The sequence below is a fragment of the Antechinus flavipes genome, chromosome 4 (genome assembly GCF_016432865.1).
Source record: "Antechinus flavipes isolate AdamAnt ecotype Samford, QLD, Australia chromosome 4, AdamAnt_v2, whole genome shotgun sequence".
NCBI classification, from domain to species: domain Eukaryota; kingdom Metazoa; phylum Chordata; class Mammalia; order Dasyuromorphia; family Dasyuridae; genus Antechinus; species Antechinus flavipes.
The window spans coordinates 431,535,394-431,559,394 of record NC_067401.1 but is presented as its reverse complement, the minus strand read 5'-3'; the positions used below and the strand labels follow the sequence as shown (position 1 = coordinate 431,559,394).

General features: G+C 38.2%; 1 protein-coding gene across 1 annotated transcript in view; it reads right to left on the bottom strand.

Moving 5' to 3' along the window:
• Nucleotides 1-23,491, bottom strand: part of LMX1A (LIM homeobox transcription factor 1 alpha) — a 190,464-nt gene extending 166,973 nt beyond the window's left edge. Inside the window, exons 1-2 of the mRNA XM_051999103.1 lie at nt 23,416-23,491; nt 20,220-20,406 (exon numbers count right to left, since the gene is read on the bottom strand). Of these exons, the coding sequence (XP_051855063.1) occupies nt 20,220-20,406; nt 23,416-23,491 (263 nt within the window). The remainder of the gene's footprint in view (nt 1-20,219; nt 20,407-23,415) is intronic.
• Between the last annotated feature and the right edge of the window lie 510 nt (nt 23,492-24,001).

Genomic DNA, 24,001 nt, shown 5'->3' with positions numbered 1-24,001 from the left:
GTTGTACCATTTTCCAGATTTGATCTAACTCATTCTATTCTTTCAGTTCAATTTAGACTTTAGATCATTATCCATCTTTGCTTTCTTGAAGTTCTATGTACCATATATAAAAGTTTTATATACCAAGAGTTTTCCATTCAACTGGGCAATATAGATTTTTAAATCTACTTACTTCTCCCTCATCTTCCCTAATTTAGCTACATCTCTTGAGTGGCCATGGCTCATCCCTGAAGAGGTATTGTTTTGTTGTAAGGCCTAATTGTGATCAGAATTCTGGATGATGGCTTAAAATCTGGTCTTACAGAAAAACTGTTTAAATCAGCGAGTTGCAAAGTGTAAAGAGAATCAGAGATAATTATCTTTCTTCTAAAGGCAATATATAAGTAGATAGATATTGATTCATACATAAATACATAAATAAATAGACAGAAAGACAGGCAGATGAAGATATGAACAAAAATTCACAAATTGGTCTATTAAGACATTAAATTGCCTTTTCTATGGATTTTGATGAAGTTGGAAAAGGGAGTAAGACTGATGACTCTGTGCAATCCTGCCTCACTCAAAAGTCAAGATATCACCAGGGTGATGTCATTGATCTCTTTTGAGAGCAAAGGACAAAAAACCCAAACTAGTTGATTATCACATGTTTTCAATAGCCTGTCTTTTTCTATAAAGATAAGCTAAAAGGATCAGAGAATGTTAGTAATCATATTGCTATTTCCAAGGTTAATATTTTTTATGTGTTGGAGGAGAGAGATTTGGCTAGAATGCAGTTCATGTAAAAAATCTTCCCTGATATTATAGTAGGCAACAACATCCTCTCAGTCCCTCAAGTTAATAGCAAAGAAGTCATCCTGGACCATTCACTATTTCATTCCCGTATTCAATCTGTTGACAAGATCTTTCAGAAATCAATAAATTAGTAGAAGAGGGATGGTAACTTTGGAAGAAACTTTACAAATCAAGATTCATTACAGCTTTTTCTCAACCTCCTGATATATTTTTCCCTTTATTGAAATTCTATGCCCTCAAGAATAAGCAACAGATTTTATATCTGACTAGCTCATTAAGGCTTGACCATCAGCTGATGAAATCTTTGCAACCAGTACAACTCATGAAATTAGACAGTTAGGTATGAGATATTGTACTTGGCTTCAGTGGAGAAAGTCTCTCTGCCAGTGAAATCATGTATCCTTAAAGTATTTAATGAAACAATAATTTGTTTATAGTTTCTACCTTTATTTCATACTGTGAGCACACCAATAGTTTTTTATTTAGGCTAATAAAATGATGTTTTTTTTCCTAATTATTCTTTTTTTGTAGAAGTGCTGATTTTTAAGAAAAGTCAGAATCTACTTTGCAAAGGTGGGAAGTAAGTATGGAACAAATTGACTGTATTTTCAATTTTTTTCAATGTATGAACTTTTTTCTTCCACAATTTTTAAAGGTTTTTGTTATGTGGTATGGCTCTGAAAAGGAGAGATAAAGGGAGAAAATTTATGCTTTGGAAAATCAAAAAATTAACAAAGATTAAGTGTCTATTACGCATCAGATACTGTGCTAAGCACTGGAGCTACAGAACAGAGGCAAAAGACAGTACCTGCCTTCAAAGAGCTTCCATCTTAATGGGGAGATGCAAGCAAATCTATACAAAGTGATATATGGATTAATTTTTAAAAATTAACAAAGGGAAGGTATTAGAATTAAGAGGGTTTGGAGGTTTCCTATAGAGGGTGGGATTTTTGTTAAGACATAAAGCAAATCAGGGAAAGCAGTACTCAAAGGGGAGAAGGGAGAATGATGCAGGCATTGGGGATAATCAGAGAAAATGCCCAGAATTGAGAGGGGTGCCTTGTTTATGGAATATCTGCCAGGCCAGTGCCATTGAATTGAAAAGTACATGTCTGGGAGTAAGGTGTAATAAAGACTGGAAAGGCATGAGAGGGTTATTTATGATGGCTTTGAATGCCAAACAGCATTTTGTATTTGCTCTTAGAAGCAATTGGGAACAACTGAAATTTATTGAGTAGGAGGATGGACCTGCATTTTAAGAATGTCAGAGAAAAGGATAGATTGTCATGGGGAGAGACTTGAGGCAGGCAGACCTACCAGCAGAATATTGTAATAATCCAAGTATGATGTTATGAAGACCTGAACTGCTCTTATGGAAGTATCACAGAAGAGAATATTGGAGAGATGCTGCAAAAAAATGAAAGTTTCTCTCCCTTTACATTAGGCTAGAATCTTCTTATTTATAAGCTTTGACTCATTGTCCTTAGTTTTAACCCCTGAGACCATATAGAATAAAACTAATTTCTCTTATAACAGCTCCTCTAAGCTTTGAAAATAACTACTATGCTTCTTCTAAGTCTTCTCTTCTACAAACAAAACATCTACAATTTCTTCAACTCATGCTTCTACAGCATGTCCTTTGCCATTCTGATTTCTCCCCTCTATAACTTTACAACATCCTTCTAGGATGAACTTCAAGGTTCAACGGTGAAAATAACACTCCAGATGGAGCATGAGTACAACAGACACCAGAGGAACTAACACCTGTTTAGTCTGGAATATGATTCTTAATGCACTCTATAGTCCTATAGCATTGGTGGCTTCCATAGCACACTCTTCATACCTACTGAAACTGCACTAAAATCCACTAAAACTGTCAGGTTATTTCAAAAATAATTGTTATCTAGCCACTTCTCTTCCATATTTTATTTGTGAAGATGATTTTTTTGAACCTAAATACAAGGCTTTACTTTTATCCCTTCAGTAATTCATTCTATGAAATCTGACTCAATACTTTTTAGAAAGATACGTAATTGTTCAGAGTCAAGAAGGTGTCTTGACTTAAGCTTGAGAATTCTTAGCTCTATAATACTGTTCATCAAGTGTTTACACTAAATCTGTGACTAGCAGGGTGAGGATTACCAAGCTTCCTAAAGAGAGATGAACCAGCCCAGATCTGAAGCAGAGGGTCAAAGTTTCTATGCCTCTCTCAAAATAAAATATCTTCATGAGAATAACTGAATAAAAATTCATTTGGGTGATAAATCATTAAATTACACATTGCATTGAGAAGTGTCAGCAAAGACTAAATATGATGACAATTTCTGGGGCTACCTGATTACTTTAGGTTAGCTTTGAGGTATATATAACTTGGTGGATGTGTTTCTGTGTATTTGATTGTGTGCGTCAATGTCATTGCTTTCCAGTTTTGAAGAGAAAACTGCTGACTTTGTCTTTCCCTGCATATGATAATGCAACTAAGAGGTGAAGAAAAGAAAAAAAAAGTGTGTGTGCCCAGTTGTCCTTTCCACACTGATTTAGACAACAACCATGGCTACTGCCTGCTGAGCTGTTAGCTGTTTGTGACTGCCTCTCACCCTCACCATCACACTCATTGTCTTTGGCTCAAGCTGAGCCACCTCATCCTGGATGGCTGCCATCGGCAGAGTCACTCCATTACTATCATTCCTCAACTCCTGGCATTACCCAACTCCTGTGCTAGTTTATTCTCAATCTATGGATATGGTTAATATAATCCCTTTCTTCCAGATGGAATCCTAAAACAACTATCCAGACAAAACCTTGTTTTCCTTCTCCTCCTTTGCCTCACACTTTTTTCTTATACATTTGATTTAAGAAAATCTTTTTAAAAATTGAAAGATGGCATTAATTACCAGAAAGGAGATAGGGTGCAGATCATCCTTTTTCCAGAATCTCAGAAGTGGAAGGATCCTAGAGCCTATCTACCTGAAAAATCCTTGCTACCATATACCCAACAAATGGTCATCCAGCCTTTACTGAAAAACCATGGGGTTGGGGAGCCCACTGCCTCCTGAAACAATTATCAATCAGATGATAAAAATTTAGATCTTGGAAGGAATATATATATAATCATGTAGTCCAGTTGTCTCATTTATTGGATGAGAATACTGAGCTACAGAGAAATCAAGGGACTTGCCCCAAGTCACACAGGTTGTTGGCAATAGGTCTCAGCTTGGACCACAGGCATTCTGACTCCATATCCAGGTTTCCTCCCAGTATGTCATATTAGTGTAGTGGCAATTCTGAATAAGTAATAATTGATTGATTCCATGTTGAGGTCAAATATATCTAGTCTGACAAAGGACTATCTGGAAATAGATTCATTCAAAAAAAAATAAAATAAATTTTAAAAAGAAATTCATTTATTCAGGAGCTATAAACAAAACTACTGCCCAAACAAAGCCTGAACTTTAGGAAACTCCTAAAAGGATGAACCCACTTTCCCATGGAGATTTGTTCATCTGGTGATTAATAAAAGACAAAGAGGATTTTTTTCTCTTCTGAAATGTTTTCTTGGGAGTATAAAATTTGAACTTATGACACTCTCCAGACAATTTTTTTAAGACAAGTTGCAATTCACTCATCAGACTTATTTCCCTGCGCAAATGTCAGGGGTCTTAAGAGAAACCAGGAAATACAAAGAAATTAATCTTAGAGGTTACTCAGCATTGTGGTCAGATCACAGCTCAGTATCTCATGCTATAGAGAACACTCCCTGGTACTTCCCAACTTAGAAGCTGCCAGAAAAGATGAAATGAACTTAGATGATTTGATCTGACTAGGAAAGATGATAATTGTCTGTTCTGCTACTTTCAAAAAGACCCAATAAGAAATTAATTTAGGCATAGCAAGAAGTGTTATGGATCATTTAAAATCAATAAGACATGATTAGGAGTCCTGCAGTTCATTTTGTCTAGTCACTTTGTTTTACAAATAAGGAAACTAAGGACCGTCAGAGTTGCAAAAATAACTTTTGCAAAATCACATAGCTAATAAGTAGTTGAGCTAGCCTAGAATTCCAAATTTCTGACTTAGGATCCAGAGCCCATTCCACCAAACCTTGTTATCCAATTTCTTAATGTTAAGAACTATTAAGCATTGACCAGGTTTACTAAGGAAATTTGTACAATCTTCTGGTTTTCTTTTTGAGTAAAACAAGTGTTCACCCATTGAGAAAAGGGTAGGCATATTATTCTTTCCTGATATCTTAAAATGACCTTTGGATTGCCTTCTAGCCATATGTATTCAGAATTTACTGCATGCAAAGTGTCTGTGAGTTTTGACTACTCTATTTGTAGTTGATTAGCTCAGTTCTTAGTATCTAAAAGTTAACAAGGCCAAAAATGTGGGTAAGATCCCATCAAGTTTGGCCTCTGTCACCAGCATACCCCTTGGCTGCAATATTCCATGTTATTAATATGTCTTTCATTACAAAAAGATGTAAATTAAATAGTGTGACTAACTAATGGATAAAATAACTCAAATTCTATGATTCACAAACCTGATCGGTTTTTGAATATTTATTTTACAATTAGCTCTATGTCTAACTAAAGGAATCTCCAACATTTCAAGCAAAAGAAAAGTTTAGACTGTTGGTACAATTGACTAGGATCTCTGTAAATAAGGTCAATCTTACACACTAAATAAGAAAACCTATTTGTTTTACTTTTCCAATAGGTTTCTACTGGGGGGGGAGGGGGCGCGGAGACTTGACTCTGGTTTCTTGAAGGCTGTGAGAATGACAAGGACAAGCTCTGGTAGACCTTTCCATGTCAGAAAGGTTTGGAGGATAAGACCAGTGATAGATTCTATGTTTATCACCAGCAGACTAGCATCTTGAGCATCAAGGATGTTCAGTTGCCAGGTAATAAATATTTTTGGACAAAGTAAGTCATGAAAATGCTAACTAACAAAGGAAAGGGCTGTAAACTTTCTTGGTGAAGGAAGTACCCACTATATGGAATAACAGGAAGTCATGCAAGAGTATTTCATGCTCTGAACCAACTTTATCACCTAACACTGCTTCATAGCTCTTCCTATAGTGTGGTTTTTCCCCATGATAGAAAGGTAATGTGAGCTTTTCAACCTCTTTTCCTCTCTGGTTAACCAACAATCTCAGGGCCAAAGCTGAAATCAGCTGCCTCTTAATAGTTCAACCTCTATAATTCTCAGCATCATTAAACTTTTAAAGAAGTCTATTGGGGTTGTCCTTTAATCCTTTAATAATTGAGACAGGGGAGGGCCAAATGATGGAGCAGCATTACCTGAGCTGATATTAACTAGGTTTGGCTGCTAATGGCTTTTCTACAATCCCACTGTGTCAATGTTGCCATTTAAAAGAATGCATTTCATTTGGCCCTTGCTCTTTAACTGTCAACGGGGAAATCGAAAAATAATATTCCATTAAGTATTGTAATTTTTTTAAAGTTCTCCATCCCATCACCCCTTCTGATACATTCATTTTAATTCTATGCTATACCAGAGCAACCAGTTGAAAAGTAAAAAATTCACCACACACTATACTAATGCAATCAGTTGAAAAGTGAAAATTTCACCCCATAAATTAGTTTGAGTTTTATGATATATAACAAGTATGTCAGCAAACACAAACATAAATATATAAGTGCACATACACAGTGAATCGACTTTTGTTGTCTTGACACACAATCACAGATTAATAGCCAGGGCAGTGTGATATAGTAAGAAGACCCATGTTGGTCATGTGATCTGTCATTTACAAACTCAATGCTTTAAGGAATATCATTTCCTCTAATTGTCCTTCAGTGTCATCATGGATAAAATGGGGGGCTGGGTCAGGATGGCTTCCAATTCTAAACCAAAGAACCTATGTCCTACCACCTTGTAACTTCTTATTCAGGTCTGCCATCTGCGAAATAAGAAGAATGGAACAGAGCAGGTATTCATCTTTCTTGTATCACAGACATCTTTATTAGAGAAACTCAAGGACCCCTTCTCAAAATGTTTTTAAATGCATAATACATAGTATTACAAAGGAAACAAAAAGTTAATGAAAATAAAGAGGTAGTTTTTTTTTCCCATCCATGTTCATAGACTGTCTGAAATTTATTCATGGGATCTTAGAGTCCTAGTTAAGAATTCCTAGATTGGAAAAAATCAAAAATACCTCCCAGCTTGAAATCCAGTGGCCCAGATTATTAGTGTTATTGTTAGCATTATCAATACTGAGTGATTAATACTAAACATTGCTGATTCCACAGGGTAGTGATGGAATTACCTTTTTGGCTCTGGGTACCACTATTGTGACTAAGCAAGAAAAGGAAATTTCCCAAGAAGTCATTTTGGGTGCCTCCATAACTAAAGCCCAGAAAAACAAGACTGAAGACAGATATTAGCTTTTTCTATGTAGTGTTTTACTGAGGTACTCGAACAACTGGAATTTAAAAGCAAAGGAGTATTTGTAACCCACAAGGAGATGGAAGAATCCATTGAAATGTATTCATTGCACCTAATGAGAGGACAGCTAGATGGCATAAATAGGGAGCAGGGCCTGGAGTCAGGAAGACCTGAGGCAAGTCATTTAACCCTATTTAACTGAGCTTCCCCATAGGTGAAATGAACTGGAAAAGAAAGAAAGAAAGAAAGAAAGAAAGAAAGAAAGAAGAAAGAAAGAAAGAAAGAAAGAAAGAAAGAAAGAAAGAAAGAAAGAAAGAAGAAAGAAAGAAAGAAAGAAAGAAAGAAAGAAGAAAGAAAGAAAGAAGAAAGAAAGAAAGAAAGAAAGAAGAAAGAAAGAAAGAAAAAAGAAAGAAAGAAAGAAAGAAAGAAAGAAAGAAAGAAAGAAAGAAAGAAGGGAAGGAAGGAGGGAAGGAAGGAGGGAAGGAATGAGGAAGGGAAAAAAGAAAGAAAAGAAAATGATTCTTGATCTCAAGAAGTCTTTAATCACTGACTTCATACATAGCAGATGCTTACTACATACTTATTGAATTGATGGTCATTACTGTCACATCTTCAAAAGGGATGTTAGGAAATGGAGTAGAGTGGAGTGAATAGTATAGTGTTTTCTAACACCTCAGGATTTCTTTCTAACAATTCCACTGATGAAAGTGTGAACAGCTTCTGGCAGTTAGAGTTTCTCAATGCTACTTGGATGGAGGAGAATAGAAATAGAAAGGAGGAATAATAAAATCCTCTGCTCTTTTTATTCCTTTAGCAAGAAATGGGATTTATAAGTTGTTTAAAAATCATCACATTGGTAGAAGAATCTTTGCAAATGTGTAATTGTGAAACAAACTAAATAAGAAGCCTATAAGAAACATTTGATGGTAAGGATGAGTTTACACTCAGAGTGAAACAGAGAGTATTACATGGCATCATCATATATTTTTTAGACTTTTTAAGTCCAAGTCTTAATTTTCACTAAGCTGCTACTTAGAAGATTGCCTGAGATTGAATATCTGGAAGACTGACTCTTATTTGTCAAGACCCAGTTCCACAGGACAAACTGAGAAGTTGCTTTGATCATGGTTCCAAAAATGGCAAATGGAGAGTTGGGAGGGGAAAGGCAAGAATCTGGAAGAAAAGACTTTGGTGAAGGAGTTGAGAAGATGGCTGGGAATCAGACTGAAATGTGGCTGGGGCTTTCCTGAAATAGGAGAACAGATAAAGTGGTCACTAACCATGATGGTAAGGAAACCCATCACATCCAAAGTCCCTCTAACTTAGCAAGACCTACTGGACTCCACACTTCTTTGGTATAGATCACAAAGTCACCTCCAACCCATAATGAATCATTTGAAAAAAAACTTCATTGAGGTCATTTGAATGACTAAGGTTTTACTCTCCCAGGAATAGATGCCTTTTAACAAGGAGAGTGCTTAACTCAAATGAATGAATCTTTAATGATCTTTTATGTGACCATAATTGGACCAGTGAGAAAAAGATAATTTGGGGTAGAATTTTAGTAATAATGCTGAAACTGGCTGCCATGCTACTTTTATACTTAGGACAATCATGCAACATACATACATGCATACATACACACATGCACACACATGTAAACACATCATTTGGCAGTTTTCTCAACTTTAATTCTGCCTTGTTTGTTCCTCCATTTTACATCAACTAGCACCATAGTTCAGTATATAAACTTCTTCCCTTCCTAGAAAAACAACTGAATATGTGCCAAAATGTTTGTAGCAGCCCTATTTGTAGTGGCTAGAAACTGGAAAATGAATGGATGCCCATCAATTGGAGAATGGCTGGGTAAATTGTGGTATATGAATGTTATGGAATATTATTGTTCTGTAAGAAATGACCAGCAGGATGAATACAGAGAGGACTGGCGAGACTTACATGAACTGATGCTGAGTGAAATGAGCAGAACCAGGAGATCATTATACACTTCGACAACGATATTGTATGAGGACATATTTTGATGGAAGTGGATTTCTTTGACAAAGAGACCTGAGTTTCAATTGATAAATGACGGACAGAAGCAGCAACACCCAAAGAAAGAACACTGGGAAACGAATGTGAACTATCTGCATTTTTGTTTTTCTTCCCGGGTTATTTATACCTTCTGAATCCAATTCTCCCTGTGCAACAAGAGAACTGTTCGGTTCTGCAAACATATATTGTATCTAGGATATACTGCAACATATCCAACATATATAGGACTGCTTGCCATCTAGGGGAGGGGGTGGAGGGAGGGAGGGGAAAAATCGGAACAGAAATGAGTGCAAGGGATAATGTTGTAAAAAAATTACCCTGACATGGATTCTGTCAATATAAAGTAATTATTAAATAAAAATTTAAAAAAAAAAGAAAAACAACTGAGAATACATATTCTATTGACTGTAGCACAGCAATGTCATTTTTACACATGAAATATAGCAGATAATAAATGGCTGCTTTCATGGGACTATACAAAACATCATGTTGTTTTTAGAAAATATTTTTTCCAATTTTTGCAGAATTTTTTAGTCTCAGTCTCCATAGCTTGACAAAGCTAAAAGTGCAGCAGCTATTCATATATCCAACTCCACTATTGGATGGCTACTTAGGCCCCATAATTCCAGAGGCACATTAGTGCAAAACTTGGTACAGACACTCAATGGGTATTAGCTCTACTGTAATTTACTACTCCTGAACTCAATTTATCCACCAGCTTCAGCCTCCCCTAGTAGCAGGGATTACAGGCTTGTGTGACTATAAAAGTTTATGAGAGCCTGCACAGGATTGTAGTTGGATGAGTGGAAGGAAGGGGACATTGAAAGATGTTATCAAGGTACAAGTGACAAGATCTAAAATTAGATAGGATAGGTGGAGTAGTGAAAGTGAGCAGTTGAGGATATTAACCTCCAAAGTGCCATTATACCATATTATGACTAAGGAATAGCATCAGAAAAAAGAGATGGACTAAGCAGGTTAGGGGGAGAGAGTAGATAGTCATCATTGTAGAAAGTACTTGTCAAAGAAAAATACTGGATCCTTTTGAGACTTTTCTCCTCTTTGGAGGATCAAGGCATCCCATCATATTTGCCTTCTACATTACCAAAGAGCCTGTGAAAGGGGAAAGAGCTCAATTTGAATCCCAATACTGATACTGACTCCAGCTTTTACCTCTTGGAACCTGAGATTCTGCATCTATGAAATGGAATGACAAACAACAGCTGAGTTACCCATCTCCAAAGATGATTGTGAAATAAAGGACTTTGCTTTAATAAATCTTAAAACACTATAAATGTGGGCTGCTATTAAGGGATTTTCCTCTCCCTCACTCTTAGGAGCTCAGGATGCAGCCACTGTGCCTCAGGGTGAATATGGAAGCCATGGGGCAAGAGGTATATTCTCAATAGTTCTCTCCACTACTATATAAGGAGGGGCAAATGGGAAAAAGGAGGGAGGGGAGGAACAGCAGCAGGGGAGGAGAGCAGTGATGGTTATGTTAAAAGGGATTTGTTCCACTGTCAAAACCAAAAAGATCTCCCTAAGAGCCAGCATTAGGAAATGAAGCCTGTGATGACAGGGAGGGGGTGGAGAGTATTAAGGAGGAGCTTTGAAGAGGAGGGGGAGGAGGAGAAAAGGAGAAGGAAGAGAAGAGAAGGGTTAAAATTACATAATTAACCACAGTTTCAATGTGGTCAAAAATAAGTACCTGGTTCTGAAGAGCTTGGGATGTCTGAGGCAATGCTCAGGAATCTTGCTTTATCCTTAGGGCTAGTATTCCAGGAGAGAGAATCCCTGGGGTCTTCCCATCTTCAGTATTTACTCTTGCATGAGGTCAGCTCATGAAACCCAAGTTACAGTAGCTGCTTACCTTATCTATCCCTTCTCCAATCCCTGTATTCCAATGGCAATGACTAGAAATGGTGGCCTAAGGTAAACTGGATCCAAGAAAAGTGCTCCCCAAACACTAGGATGCCCAACTCCTCCCCGCAGCTGTTCAGTATCCACAGAACTTAGCATCTCTTCTTAAGATTTCAAAATTAATGGTAGAAAAACAATCCATCTCTTCCTCTTTCTCCTTCTACCCTTACCTCCATTCTAGAACGAGGGCCCAGCATCTTCCATCTTTTGGTTACATGCTGTCCTTGGGCTCAAACAAAGACCTATTTGGATACCCCCTACAGAGAGTGAGGGCCTATTTCTGGGGCTCAGAGGGAGCTTGCCTTAATCTGCCTCATGGTGAATGACAACAATGTTAAGAATGAAAATATGGTTTGGGGGGGATATCCCCTAGGAGCCCAACATTGCAGTATTTAAGGGAACTTTAATGAGCTTAAGAGGCTAATCTAGAGATCAGTTTTTTTTTTTTTAGTTGTTTTGTTTTGTTTTGTTTTAAATCCTTTTAAAGGCTACTTAGGCTAGAATAGGGAAGAGTAAACCTAAAAGTGAGTGAAAGAAAGGATGAGGTGTAAAAGAGGGGATGGGGGGTTGGTTTAGAAAATGAGAAACATCCAGAGGACCCCTTTTGGTATGGCAGCAAAACAGGAATGTGAAGACAATTGGTCAATCCTCTGAGGGATGAAAAGTTAGGCACTCTTCTGGAGAAACAAAAGATAAACCTTCTACCCAGAATTCTTTTCACAAATTCTTCTTTTCTTGTATTAAATGTTTCCTTCCTCTTTCCTTTCTACTTTTTTAGTCTGGGGAGGAAAAATGAAGATAAGAGATACCAAATATGAAGCCTAGTGCGAACCTTAGAAATTATTAGTATATAGCTTCATTTTATAGAGGACAAAACTGGGATCAAAATTTGTTCAATGACCTCCTAACCTGACCCAACTAGCTAGTGGCAGAGATCAAAGTCTTTTGACTCATAGCCCAATACTTTTTCTCCTAAAGCACGCTTCCTTCGAGTAACAGGTATCCAAACTTTGATCTAACCATAAGCATCAAATGCCTCTCTAAAGCACTATAACATGCAAATCCTTCTTAGTCTAATAATAAGTAAAATTCAACACCAGACAAACAAATGTGACAGGCATCCATGCAATAAAGAGTTGCTAATAGCAATGATGATCACAGAATCCTGATAATAATATCCCTCACCACCCAACTCAGGATGAGGAAATGACTGAGTTTACAGTATGGTTGGCCCGTGTTTCAGACGTCTACATGACCAATACATATTACTGAGATAACCATCTGTCAATGTGACAATGGGGGAAAATGTATTATTGTCGTAGGTGGGAAGCCCATTGATCTGCTGGACATTGGACTCATTCGTCACAGATATGTGGCCTTGATAATTGTACAATTCCAAGATTTTTGCAATAGTAAAAGTTAGAAAAGGGAAGAGATTTGGAAAGGCCTAAGTATAGATAGATTTAGATTTAGTATGAGGTTTAAACCCAGCAAGTGAAATGAGTATTGAGTATTTTATTTGACCTTCTTTTTATTCTCTTCTAATCTGCCTGGTCAGACATGAAGGCCCTACTCTAAATCTGCCAGATACTTATCAGTGTCTGTCTATAATATGATAATGATTAAAAAAAAAACCCAACAAATCTAATGGAGAGGAGTAAAAGAAACAATGTGAAGAGAACTATAATCCAAGTTTATTTGCTGTTATCCAAAAATAGGATCCTCACTTTGGAATCCTGAAAAGCTGGATGAGACCAAGATATTTCATGTGACTTCAGTTAAAGGACTAGGAACAGACTCAACCCATAATGTATTTTTAGTTGCCATGACATTATGGTGCAATTATATAAGTGGGGGAGTTGGCCATGGTCTCATTAAAGGCTTGCTAATCCATGCATGTAAGTCAGGTGTCGACCTCTAAAAATTATTTTCTCTCCCTGATTTAGGAGAAAGGGGAGGGAAGGGAGGGAGAACTCCAAAATCCTTCCCAAGTGCCTAGAAGTCATTTTCCCCAAGAACAGAGCAGACACAAGATATTTGGGATAAGGCAGCAACAATTTTATTTCTTAGGAAATGTCTTAACTGAGTTCAGGATTTTTTCCTTATTTCAATGGGTTCTACTATCTAACTCCCAGAGAAACTTAATCCCTGCCCTAATTCCCATTTTATTTATTTTCAGTAGTGTGAAAACAAACATGTAGCTAAGATTACAATGTTTATGCCTCCTTTTCGCCAAAATAATGCTAATCCTCCTCTGCTAATTAATGCCAGAGCCAGAGCAATTTTATTAACTTCACCTTGGTTAAAGTATGGTGGTAGTAGTTCATGTTTAAATTAAAACAACAATTTGACATTTGAAAGACATCAGCTTTGTCTCCACGAGTTGGTCTGCTACCTTTCATTTAAATGCTGGTTCGCTTTAATATATGACAAAAGACACAAAGCTTCAGTCCTCACTGGTCGACTATGACATAACTAATTTTAATTGCAATAAGTTGAATCAGGCACCCTGCACTGTCATTCAAAGAACTCAGGGGAGAATTTAAATCATAAGAAACATTAAGCCTGATTCTCCCTGAGGTGCTAGAAAACATGCCTTCCTCTGAACACAAAGGAGAGAGGAATCTCTTGTATATTCCCTCTGATATTTTCTCCCAGAGCCTAGTAGACACTTAACTCCAAAAGGAAACTGGTCTCTCCCCACCAATAGCCTAAGGGACTTCCAGACAGAATGCTTTTCTATATTCTCTCTCTGGGAAACATAGAGCAAAGTGATATAGTAAGTCCTTAGAGATTGATTCTTAGCCCTAGAGAGAGGACATCTCTGGAGGAGAGCAACAGCATGCTTCTTGGAGGAGGAAAAAAAGAGATTTTCCCCTCTCTCCTATAAGCAAATCTCTAATGAACTTCCCTCTAAAGGTTTACAATAAGACAACTAATTATTAATAATAGCTTACATTAAATGGGCTTTAAGGTTTACAGAGCACTTTATACACATTATTTCATTATCAGAAGCACACACAAAATCAAATTAAAGAGCAGTAAAGAATAGCTGAGATTTCAAACAATAATATTTGTTGAATTGATTGAAATTGAAGGAAAATAACTACCTATTTTAGAAGCTTTAGGAGGATAGAAACAAACATACTTTCCAGAATATTTTTCCAAATTCATTTAATAATCTAATTGAAAACAGATATAATCAATTCCACTGATTTGGTACAAAGAATATGTGTGTGTGTGTATATGTTTGTGTGTTTATATAAGTGTATTTATATGTATATACATGCATGTATATGTATGTGTAGCTATATATGTATACATTTACATATATAATTTGCTATGTCAGTAATAAATTGATTGATATGTTAAATATATATATGTGTATAGTATAATATATCAATTGTATTCATTATCTATTTTTGGTAGTTCAAATTGTACTTTAAAAAAAACAAACCTTTACCCATTTCCTTACTTCCCAACATTAGAACCCAAATCTATTTTTGTTTTTTTTTTCTTTTCTCAAATTGCTGGTAATTTAGCTAATGAAACTTTTCAGAAGACAAACAATATTTGTTCAGAACCATTAAAAAACCTCTCTAGTTTAAAACAACAACAAAAAAAAAAAAATCTCCCAAGCATTTGTGTCATTATTTTGCTTAGCTCAAAGGTTAAAATCAACATTAATGAAAGTTAAGAGGTGAGAAATCTACATGGGTGGGGGGGGGGGAATCTAATTACAGACTTGTATTCTGGTCAATTTGTTTCAAAGTAGAATGCATTGCAAAAAGTACTGGGACTACCAATATGCTCAGAAAGACTAAAGAACCTATTTAGAAAGGTCTCTCGATAAGTATTAAGATCATAAAGGATATTAAAAAGCCAGGCGGTGGATAAAAGTTAGGCGGAAGTGATACATAATGTTAATATATATATATATATTTTGCTCCTAACCCCTACCCTTCATTTCTATATTCCTTATCCCATTGATTTCTTTTATTATTATTATTATTATTATTATTATTATTATTATTATTATTATTTTAGTTTCAGCTGGTCTATACTAGGGAGGAGGAAAAACCCAGAAAACACCTCGGAATAAGATAATTTCCAGTCACCCTTTGCAACCAAGAAAAGACAAATCTGCCTTAAAATTGTTTTTAAATAAAAAAAAAGAATCTCAGATCAAGGTGGATCTAAGTTTATGAGATGCAGATCAAATGAGTTCTCTGCAACTTAACGAAGCAGTCAACAATTTATTGCCTCACTGTGTTTGATTTTTTTTATATCCCTTAAATTTTATTACTCTAGGAGCTAAGCCAAAAAAGATAAAGTCAAGCAAAACAAACAATTGTCTCTATAATTTCATTTGTGGCTTCCTTTTATGAGCAACTGCATAACTAGTTGTGATCTCCAAGTAATGTTAACTCTGACAAAATCAAATTGAACCCCTCCCCCCCTCCACACTGCCAGACACACACATACATCCTCCTCTGAATGGATAAAATGTAGAACTGGTTTATTCCAAGTCTTAATAGAGATTCCTATCACTGCTGTATTTTCACTGCAGGGCTGCCAATCAGCAGGCTCCAAAGATATGCAGGCCCTTATGTGTGATATTCACTTTCTTTCTCCAGTTAAATCCCTCTCTTCGGATAATCGTTCTGTTCCAAAAATGAGAAAAGGAGGGAGGGAAGACAACACAGAAATCCTCCCTCTGAGGAAAGGTTTCTCAAGGAGATTTGCTGACATATGGGGAGTTATGATGTTGTGGAAACAGACAATGATGACAGCAGTACTAGCCCACACAGCTCCTAGGATGTCTCAAACTATCTAAAGATGATGATAAACTTTTCCATATATGTGAGGGGAAATAGCCTGAGCCCGATGCACCCAAACTCCTAGCACATGAAAGTAATGATATACACTTAATTTTGAAGTCTTAATTATCTATTGTATTACCATATTCCCATTATTCAGCATCTTCTATCCCTGACTTAAGTCCAACTATAGAATTTGTTTGGAAGTAATTCAGGGAAAACTCTGAACTAATCAGATGACAGAGGAACTCACTTAAATAAAGAACAAAAGTTGCATAAGTAGAAATTCCTGGACTAGGGGAAAATAATATTAATTGTCAAATAATTTTCTGGCTTTTTAAGATATTTAAAACCAGTATCTAAATATCAAGATTTGTATCACCTATATCAATGTTAGATGGCATAGTCCAGCCTTATAAAAGAATTCAAAATATGATGGAATTCATACAAATATTGGACAAGTTACTTCCAAGAAGTTCATTGTGAGTAAAAATGAATGGGATCAGAACAATTTTCTATCTAAAATGGTTGGTATAGTTTCTCCCTAGCATAGAGTAGATACTTAATAAATGTTTATTCCCTTTCCCTTGTCTTCTACTTGATCTGAGTGATTACTTGAAGGCTACTTCCTAGGTCACTGTAGTGCATGATACCAAAGTTTAAGAAGACAAATATTTGCTCTTCAATGAATGGGGATCCTTCTAGGATACTCAAACAACTGTTGCATTCACTGAGAAATATCAGTCAAATTTCCTTTTTGATTTGTTGGAGAAGATAATTTGATGATGAAGGAAAGTTCACACTCTTAAGCTGCTTTCTTGAAATCATAGAACTACAGAGGACATGCCACTGGGACAACCAAATAGTAACCAAATAGAACATTGCTTAAATTGTCCCTATGCATGTCAGAGTCATCTCCTATTTTAGCCATTTTTAGCCATTAGATTTCTTTTTCCTAATGATGCAATTAAAATGAAATTAGAACTTTAACACAAAAGAATTGTTTAAATGGTAGTTCATCTTCCTCTTTCTTTTCCCCTTTAACATCATCTTAAATGCCACATATGCCCAATTTCTATCTTAATCTCTGTCTTCACTACAACCTTGAGAGAATAACCAATCAATTTGCCCAGGTTTAATAGAATACTTTTTAAGATCTACTATTTCCTCAGGGTGAAAATTCCTTTCACCAAAGCAAAGTCACAGTCTGTCTCTTATTATGTTGTAATCCTGGAAAGTTGCTTGAAGCACATGGAATTTAAACAACTTATCCAAGCTCACCTGCCTTGAAAGTGTAAGGATTGGCATTTGAACATATAACTTCCTGACTCCAAAATCATCAGACTCTTCACAATGACAAAATGTCTCCAAAATTAAAACTGAATTAATACTGAAAAAGGGGAGGGGACAAGGTCTGAAAACTTTTTAAGGACTTGTTTTGTCCATTTGTAGAATTAGTTTATAAACTGATCAATAGTAAAAATCATGTCTTTTAAAATAAAATGGTCATAGAATATAAACAGCATTTTCTATTTAGGAATTGTTCAATAAATATTTGTCATTCTGATATCTTTGCTTTATTTCATTTAATAAACTTATTTTTGGACATCTATGAAAGCAATCTGTGCTAATGAAATTGAGGGGGAAAGTTTTGTGTTTTTTTTTTAAATGAGACAATGTATCTCAATACCTCTGATATCCCTCACTTACAAGCCCCACAGTTAGTTAGATGAACAATACATCTATTATAGTAAAAATAGCTTTGTGAATAGGGCAGAACCAAAATGAGCTAATGGGCTCAAATCATGTTCAGAAACTGGAAGGTTGAAATAGGGGGAAGGGAAAGGGAGCACATTGTAAAGTTTTGTTATTGTTGTTGTTGTTGTTTCAAGATTGTCTTTTCTTTTTGATATTGGCAGGATTCCTTAATAAAGATTTGCCACAACTAATCACGTTGACTTTAAAGTTTATCTTTGATTTTTCTTTCTTCTTTAAATAACAAACTGAATAAAAATCCACTTATATCTATTAACTTAAATGTACTTCCAAACTCTAATACTTTAAGTTGCATGAAGATAGGTATACCTTGGAATTCATAAACTAAAACATAAAAACTCACAAATTCAATATCAAAATCCCTTGGGGGAAAATAAACAATGGACCAGCCATTTCAAATGGGCTTTGTAGTTAAAATTGTAGAGACATAATATCTCATTGATTTCCTCAATTTTCTACTTTTTATCCAAAGATTTTGGCATTGTATAATAACAACCTAAAAAAAGAGGGACAGTTTAATATAATCTTTTTTTGGAAACTGTCCTACACTATTCTCATATGAAAGGGGAGGGGGAGATAGAAAACAAACCATACTACCTCAAATCAGCACAAAGTGGTGAAAAAAATTCTTGTGAGTGCACCCCTTGAGTGTAATTGTTAAGTGACAGTATTTTAGTAAATCTCATTTCTCTGGCAACATGGTAGTAACAGTGCCAATATATCTGTTTTTTCTCAATGTCTTTTGTTGTATTAAAACTCCTCAGGAACACCCCTATTGCATATTTTGAATAACACAAAAGAAACCATTTTCCAAACAGACTAATCCTCCTTTGATTCTGCTTATATACTTTGATCTATTTTATTCGAGGGCCATATTTAATGACAATTGTGAAATATATGCAGACACTAGCCCTTTCACACAAATACAAGAGTCAAGTCAGAATCGTTTTCAATCACTCCCCTTTCCTCCCCTACTCTTCCTAGACATATTAAACTAATGTCTTTATTAAGTAGGTATCTCCACCAGGGAAAGTAATAGTTCTCTCCATACAATTTTCACTTTCCACTCCAGCTCTGCAGGGAGAGAACTAGGAAATTCCTTTAACTCTCTTTTCCCCCGGCCTCATCCAGCTTGACACCTTTAAGAAACCAAAAAGCTGATACTACTTTTATTTTTTTAAGTTGTTTCTGTAGCTAGAGCCCCCTTTTTTCTTAAAAAATATCCCAAAACCTTTAGAAACAATCTAAACCTGTGACTGATCAGAATCATATTAACTGGGAAAGAGATTTAGGGTAAATTAGGGCAATCCGAGTAAGGGGTGGTGAATGAGACCTCGGACCCTCTTACCTTTAGTATGAACGATCCCCAGGACCCGATAGCTAAGGTAGTCACAAGAGTCCCAAGAACGAATTAAGATAGATGGTAAGGAAGATTCTGGGAAGCATAATAAAGCAGTAACCCAGAGAAATAAAAGTTGGTAGTAAGATTCTCACATCTCACCTCTATAGTACCTGAAAGATATTGCCATAATTTGGAAATTTGCTTTAAGGGGCTTGGCGGAGGCTAGACAGCTCAACTACAAAACACCCCTTTATTAAATAAAAGACCCAACTGTGAAAGACCCTTTTACCAAATAAAAGACCTTCCCTCCCCACCACCACCACCCTTTTCCGTTCACTTCTGCTCAGAAAATGGTCACAGCAATAGTTTTCAAGATTTTACGCCTTTGCCCGATGTTAAAAAATAGTACCATTCATTGCTCTCGAACAGACACTAATCAATATACTTTCCCTAATAAACCGGGGACTCCAACCGCCCCAACCATCACAACAACCCCTAGTCAGATGCTGCTGGCCAGTGGATTCTGAAGGAAAGTTTTCGTGTGTGCACAGAAAAGAGAGGGCAAGAGATATTAAAAAAAAAAAAAAAAAAAAGCATCAAGTCCTTCCCTTGGGAGGTGCGAACACTGGAAACCTCGGAGGTCCTGTGGAACACTTTCTTGGGATTTTTTTAAGAGAAAAGAGCCACAAGAAGTCACACCTAGAACATGTCAGGGAAGTCATTGGGGGAATTGGGAACAGGAAAGGAGAGACTGAGGAACAAGAGAATCCCTGGCTGGGTCCTTTGGGAAATAAGACAGCAATGCAACGCGAATCTGGGCAGCTTCATTTGTTTGTTCGTGTATAAGTGTGTGTGTGTGTGTGTGTGTGTGTGTGTGTGTGTGTGTGTGTGTGTGTGAAATAGGGGGAGGTAGAAATCACTCCTGAGGATTCTGTTTTATGATACTTATCGATATACTTTTGTCTCTCCCAGTATGCCCCAGTCTTTACACGTGTGTATGTGCGTCCGTGGACGCAGACAAAGGCAAAGCAGCACTGTGGGCCTTCTCCGGGGGCCCTCGGGGTTTGGGCGGGGGGGTGGGGGATGCCGCCACTTACTTCTCATAGTCGTATTTGCAGTAGAGTTTCTTGTCTCTGTAGAAGCAGGTGGTCTCCAGGGGCTCTTTGCAAGAGGCGCACTGAACACACTGTTCATGCCAGAAGCTGTCATTGAGTCGTAGCAGAAATCTGTCCGAAATGACCCGCTGACAGCCCTCACAAACCGACTTGGGATTCACGGCTCTCCCTGCAAGCAGACACATCAACACCGAGAGATTGGCACCGAAGGCCACCGAGACCGCGCCAAACCCTCCTTACCCTCCCCTGGATTTGTCACCCCTGCTGCTGGCCTTCCAGTCCCAGCCGCCTCTAGGTTTCTGAAAGGCACCTAACTTACTACGACAGCAAAGACTGCACGTCCCAGACAGGGTTCGAGCCAGGGACTCGGAGAAGAACGAATTAACTGAGTTGGCGAGAGCTACAGAGAAATGTCAGAACGAAATTGTCCCTCCTAATTAACTGGGACCAGTGGAATTCTGTTTTTGTTTCATTCTTACCCTGTTGGAGGAAGGGGGAGGGGTACAGGGAGAGAAGGTAGAAACCTACATTTATTAGGGATGGGGGTGGGAGGAGGTCTATGTAGTTATAAATTTAAGCTCACGCCGTTTAGGCAAATGAAGATTAATCCGTAGTTAAAGGTTGGTTTAGGTATTCTCGATCAGTTTTAAGCACAAGCGTTCGCTTACCCGGATAAATGGAATAAAACGGTTAGACGGCGAACGAACGGTTTTGAATGAGACAGATTGAAAAACAAATGATTATTTGCCATTATTATTATAACATATTTTTTTCTACCGGAGTTACCCTGAGGCATTGGGAAATCACGCCTGCGTCTCAGCAAAGATAATTATTTCTCCCAACAATGAACTAACAAAATTTCAGCCTCCAGGACCGCGAACGGGAAAGCCCTGGAATGGTTTCCAATTTGGTGACCCGACTCAATGACTTAATAAAACCTGGAAACAGAAAGAACCCCAAAGAAGCCCAATCGGATACAAGATTGTTCTAAAATCGCTGGGCGGGATGAACTACGGGGTTCAGATTCGGGAGGCCCAGCACAATTCCGTGAGATCACAACAAGTGTAACGAAAATTTGATAGAAAAAGCGAAAGAAATTTATCTTTTCCCTCTCCTTTTAATGTGTCCCTCCCCTCCTTATTTTAACAGGATTTTTTGTGTTTTCTTTCTTGTCTCGATTTATCCTCTTTCACATTCCCAGACGGAAGCAAAGGCTGGGCTCGGAAGGTATTATTTGAAGTTATTAGCACGTATGCTTTCGCAAAGGGATTCAAGTCTTTACCCGTATTTGTTTCTGGCTTTTTCTTTGGAGAAAAAAAAAAAAAAAACATATATATATGAAGTGAAAGACGGAGCCGTAAAGAGGGTGCGGAGAATGCACCCCCCATCCCTGGAGAGAAATATTCTCAGACAAATGACATTGCCTGAAATTTCTCTATTGTCGTCCAAAGACACTCATAGATTTATAGGTGGTAGTCTCTCTAAGAATCCTGGTAAACGGGAGGGAGGGAGGGAGAGAGAGAGAGAGAGAGAGAGAGAGAGAGGAGAGAGAGAGAGAGAGAGAGAGAGAGAGAGAGAGAGGAAGAAGAAGAAGAAGAAGAAGAGAAGAAGAAGAAGAAGAAGAAGAAGAGAAGAAGAAGAAGAAGAAGAAGAAGAAGAAGAAGAAGAAGAAGAAGAAGAAGAAGAAGAAGAAGAAGAAGAAGAAGAAGAAAAGAGAGAGAGAGAAGAAAGAGACAGAGAGAGAGAGAAGAGAAACAGAGAGACAGAGAGAGAGACAGAGAGAGACAGAGAGAAATCTCCTAGGTGGTGGTGGAAAGAAAAGCAAAGTTGTGGATTCTGTTGGTTGAGTTCAAAGTGAAATCACAGACTACCTGGGCTGACCAAAGCTTGGGAGGCTGCTCCTACCTGAGACCAGGACTTAATTCGTCTGTTATTTTTAGGGAATTTGGGGGAGAATGGACAGAATAAGGAGAGATGTCCAAGGGCGTCAGATTCTTCCCTTAAACTGACTTATCCAGCCATACTTGTCTCTCCTTATTCCGTCCCTGTGGTGTAAATGTTTAAAAAATAAAAACGAAATTATCTTAATAACAATAACAACAATAACGATATAATCTACATCCATTCTTTCCCCTGTCCATATGAGAAAGGGAATACACATCCACAAGGGTGACTGTGGATCTATCTGCTAAACGGCTCAAAGGGAACTCAAACAACCCTTTTCTCTGGATCCCCATTTCTTTCGCTCCCAGGTTATCTGAGCCACAATCGACACAGGAAGGTCCGTGGGGAAAAGGGAAGAGCCGAATCCAAGTAATGTTAGTTCACGAAGGCCTGGAAGAACTCAGCAGAGATAACTCAAGGCTCCCAGCTTCAGATCCAAGAGTAAAATGCTCTGTAGCCCAGTACCTTCCCGATAAGTTCTAGGCGTGATTTCTTTCTGCTTTCTTCACTTCAAGGAACCCCAGGAAATGTTCCAGAACCCAAAAGTCTTCTCTTTCCGCCCCCGCCCCGCCCCTGCCACGAGCTTCCAAGTCCCGGATGGTAGAGCAATCAAAGAAATAGCCTCGAACTTGAGCAGCGCCTGAGTCCGATCCTACCTGACCAAGGGCATAGGAGAAGGCCTCGAGATGCCCAACCTCACCTTCTCCTCCTCCCTAAGATGGGGAAAACTTGGGGGGCCAGAAGAAAAAGGGGAGCATTTAGAAGACGTCGATATGCAAATCGATTAAGAGAGGGTTTTTAATGGCTTGTCACTTCTAGTGGAAGTCGCCCCAGTTCCCGGGCTCCTCCCGGGATTGGGGAATTCCGCGCTGTGTGCGCAGGGTTGGAGAGGCTGGCGTAGTTTCTGGGATTGGTTTTGGTGGGGAAAGAATATCAAGTGAGTTGCATTGCTGTGTGTAGTTCTGGAGGGTACTGCATGTGTCTCTAATAAGGTGAGAGGCCGAATCCTGGTACTTTCGAAAGGAATCCTATAGAGAACTCCATAGGAATCCAAGAGAATTCCCTCTTCCGAGGCTGCCCAAACTCGGCTCTCAATCCGCGAAGAGGATCAGAGGCGAGACTTCGAGAGGAGGGCACTGGGGAATCGCGGGAAGCACCCCCCTCAACACACACACACACACACACACACACACACACACACACACACACACACACACACACTGTCTCCACTTACCCAGCAGCGAGGAAAAGGAGGCCGAAGTCTCGATCGCGCTCTGAAAGTTCTCTTCCATCTTTAGTCCGTCCAGCATGGTGAGGTTTCCGGGGACCAGGGAGTGGGAGGGGAGCCGACCTGCTTGGGAAAGAAGAGCAAAGGGACTTGCTGTTCCCTTCGGACTACCCCTCCCGAGGCCGACCTGGACACACCACAGACAGGCGCCGCACACCCAAGGGAAAGGCAAGAGGGAGTGTCCGAGTTAGACAGAAAGAGAGGAGAGGAGGGTCTAGAGGAGAGAGACATTGCCGGGAGGGGGGGGAGGAGGGGGCAGAGAAAGGGGTGGGTAGAGTGGGAGACAGGTCATAGAGAAGGTGCACGGGGTCGAGCTGATTGTTTTCAGTGACAGCGAATTGAATCATTAGGGCCAAGTCAGCTCCCTCCCCCCAAGTCTCTCTGCCTCGGGGCACCCCCAGTTTTCTCTCCATCTCTGATCTCCCAAACCGGAGCACCCTTAATCCAGAAATCTCCACTTAACTCTGTTCACTTTTGTTTCTTTTTTTTTTTTTTAAACCCCAGAGCCTAAGTGGGAGTCTGACTATTGGGA